Source organism: Otolemur garnettii, unplaced genomic scaffold, assembly GCF_000181295.1.
Source record: "Otolemur garnettii isolate 467f Iridium unplaced genomic scaffold, OtoGar3 scaffold00276, whole genome shotgun sequence".
In the NCBI taxonomy this organism is placed as follows: Eukaryota; Metazoa; Chordata; class Mammalia; order Primates; family Galagidae; genus Otolemur; species Otolemur garnettii.
In genome coordinates, this window is record NW_003852671.1 from 1,115,498 (window position 1) to 1,118,067 (window position 2,570).

At 41.4% G+C, this 2,570-nt stretch overlaps 1 protein-coding gene across 1 annotated transcript; it reads left to right on the plus strand.

The window, feature by feature from the left end:
* Positions 1–474: 474 nt before the first annotated feature.
* On the plus strand, positions 475–1,074 carry RNASE11 (ribonuclease A family member 11 (inactive)). Its single transcript, XM_003803055.1, has one exon. It carries the CDS (start codon positions 475–477, stop codon positions 1,072–1,074), a length of 600 nt encoding a protein of 199 aa, XP_003803103.1.
* Positions 1,075–2,570: the final 1,496 nt, after the last annotated feature.

The window sequence follows — 2,570 nt, forward strand, 5'->3', positions numbered from 1 at the left end:
CAGAGTCTCATTATGTCCCTGGGTAGAGTGCTGTGGTATCACAGCTCACAGCAACCTCAACCCTTGGGCTTAAGCGATTCTCTTGCCTCGGCCTCCCAAGTAGCTGGGACTACAGGTGCCTGCCACAATGCCCAGCTATCTTTTGGTTGCAGTTGTCGTTGTTTGGCAGGCCCAGGCTGGATTTGAACCTGCCAGCTCTGGTGTATGAGGCTGGTGCTCTAGCTGCTGAGCTGCAGGCGCCGAGCCTGTAGAGTAAATTTTAAGTGGAGAAGAAGGGACTTGAACCTGGGTCTGCAGACTCCACAGCTAATTGTCTTTTCATCAAATTGTCATTCCATTAATAGATGTAGAAGTCTTAACTTACATGTAGGGGTCACTCACTGGCAATAAGTATCATAAGGAAAAGAGATGTTAATCTCATTTTTAACCTTCTCTTTCCATCTTTACTACAGAAGGAATTACACTAGATCTGAGATGGAGACCTTCTCTTTGTTACTACTTGGCCTGGGGTTGGTTCTTGCAGGAGTTTCAGAAAACATAATGGAGATAATTAAAGAAGAATTTACAGAGGAAGAGATGAAATGTGACATGCCAAGAAGTGGCAAAGAAAAAACCATCGTTGAGGTATTAATGAACTTGACCCTGGTAGATAAAAATACCAGCCTCAGCACATCCAAGGATGCTATATCTTCCTCATCAATGACATTTAGAAGGTTACATTATAGCATCCCCAAGGGAAACAGTTCAGGTGATGGCAAAGGGTGTTCCAATGACATGACAGTTTGGAGAAAAGTTTCAGAAGCTAATGGATCATGTGGGTCGAGCAATAACTTCATCCCTGGCTCTTTGGAAGTGATCCCTGGGGTCCACAAGGCCCCCAGCTGCAAGTTTGAACAGAATCCTGGCTTAAGCTGCTGTGGGAGTCCAAAACTGGAGAATACTATGTGCCAGCTCACTTCAGGCAAACAATTCCCCAGGTGCCCATACCACAGTGTTACTTCATTAAAGAAAATGTTGACTGTGCTGACAGGTCATTCTCTGATGAGCTGGCTAGTTAGTGGCTCTAAGTTGTAAACGAGATGAGGGTCTAAGTAAAGGAGGATATGTTCTTGCCCACTTGTGCTTCTTTCCTTCTATTATTCAGATCTACCTTTTAGCATTATGGCAAACTCTTGATTATTTATACTAACTGAAAGACCGAAAAATCCAAATTGTGAGTAATTCAATTAAAATTTATAACTGATCTTGGAGTACAGATTCATTCTGTCTCTCTTTTTCTGTCTCTTCCCCCCAGCCCCATGCTTCTTGGAGTCAAAGTGAATTTCATCCTAGCTTCACTATAAAGCCAGGAGGCTGAGTCCACTTAGCTGGGCAGAACTAAAGAAGGATGATCCCAAACCAGTATGAATAATTAAGAATTAATTGTACTGCCAATGAGACTATTCAGAAAAATAGTAAAAGAGTGCGGAAAATATTATCACTGCTTCCCTTCAAATAAGTGTCTGCATTAATGTGTGCGCATACGTGTGAGCTCTTAATCACACAAGCATAGATCGGCCTATCCTGACTTGTTGCCAGAGGAAAAAGATCTTTTGGCTGAGCAGATGTTCTCAGTATCCACAGCTCCAGCCCTATGCAGTCTCCCCTCTTCTACCCTGATCCCTATCTTACAGGTTGATGTAAAGAGGTGAAATATGGCTCTTTTTGCAATTTTTTTCTCAAGCAAAGTCTTGACAACTTGGGGCTATGGGAGACGAAAGGCAGGCCATGGAGAAAGAGAGGGGACAGAAAGATAGGAATAAGAAGTCTATGTCAAGTACCACGCAGGATTGGTCTTCAGCATGAATGTTTTCTGATATCTTAGTGAACATTTTCACTACAGTTATTTATTTGTAAGTCTTCATGGTTCAACATTCTGCATAAAGTATGAGCATTTATCTTGCTTATTGATTTCTGCCTATATTCTCCTATTTCCTCCTATTATATACTCCCTCCATCCCCAAACCACTCTTTCTTAACGTTCTAATTTTATTTTATTTTTTCATGGGTTTTTTTTTTTTTGAGACAGAGTCTCAAGCTGGTGCCCTGGGTAGAGTGCTGTGGCATCACAGCTCACAGCAACCTCCAACTCTTGGGCTTAAGCGATTCTCTTGCCTCAAGTAGCTAGAACTATAGTGCCAGCTATTTTTTTTGGTTGCAGCTATCATTGTTGTTTGGCAGGCCCGCACTGGATTGGAACCCACCAGCTCTGGTATATGTGGCTGGCACCGTAGCCACTGAGCTAAAGGCACTGAGCCACAGGCACTGAGCCTTAATGTTCTAATTTTAAATACATGCATATAAATGAATGTCACATCACTGTTACATTTTGTTGTATGTAACTTTTTTTTTTTTGTAACTCTTTATATGTTCATTTTCCCAGGGTTTATCATATTTGGTACAAATTTCTCATTATATTGGAACTGCAAAACTCTGACAGTCAACCAATATGCAGTTTTACAGTAACTTTTTTTGTACCTTTTAGCTGGGTTTTCCTTGTCAGTGTAGTGGTTGCTTAAATAAATAATCAA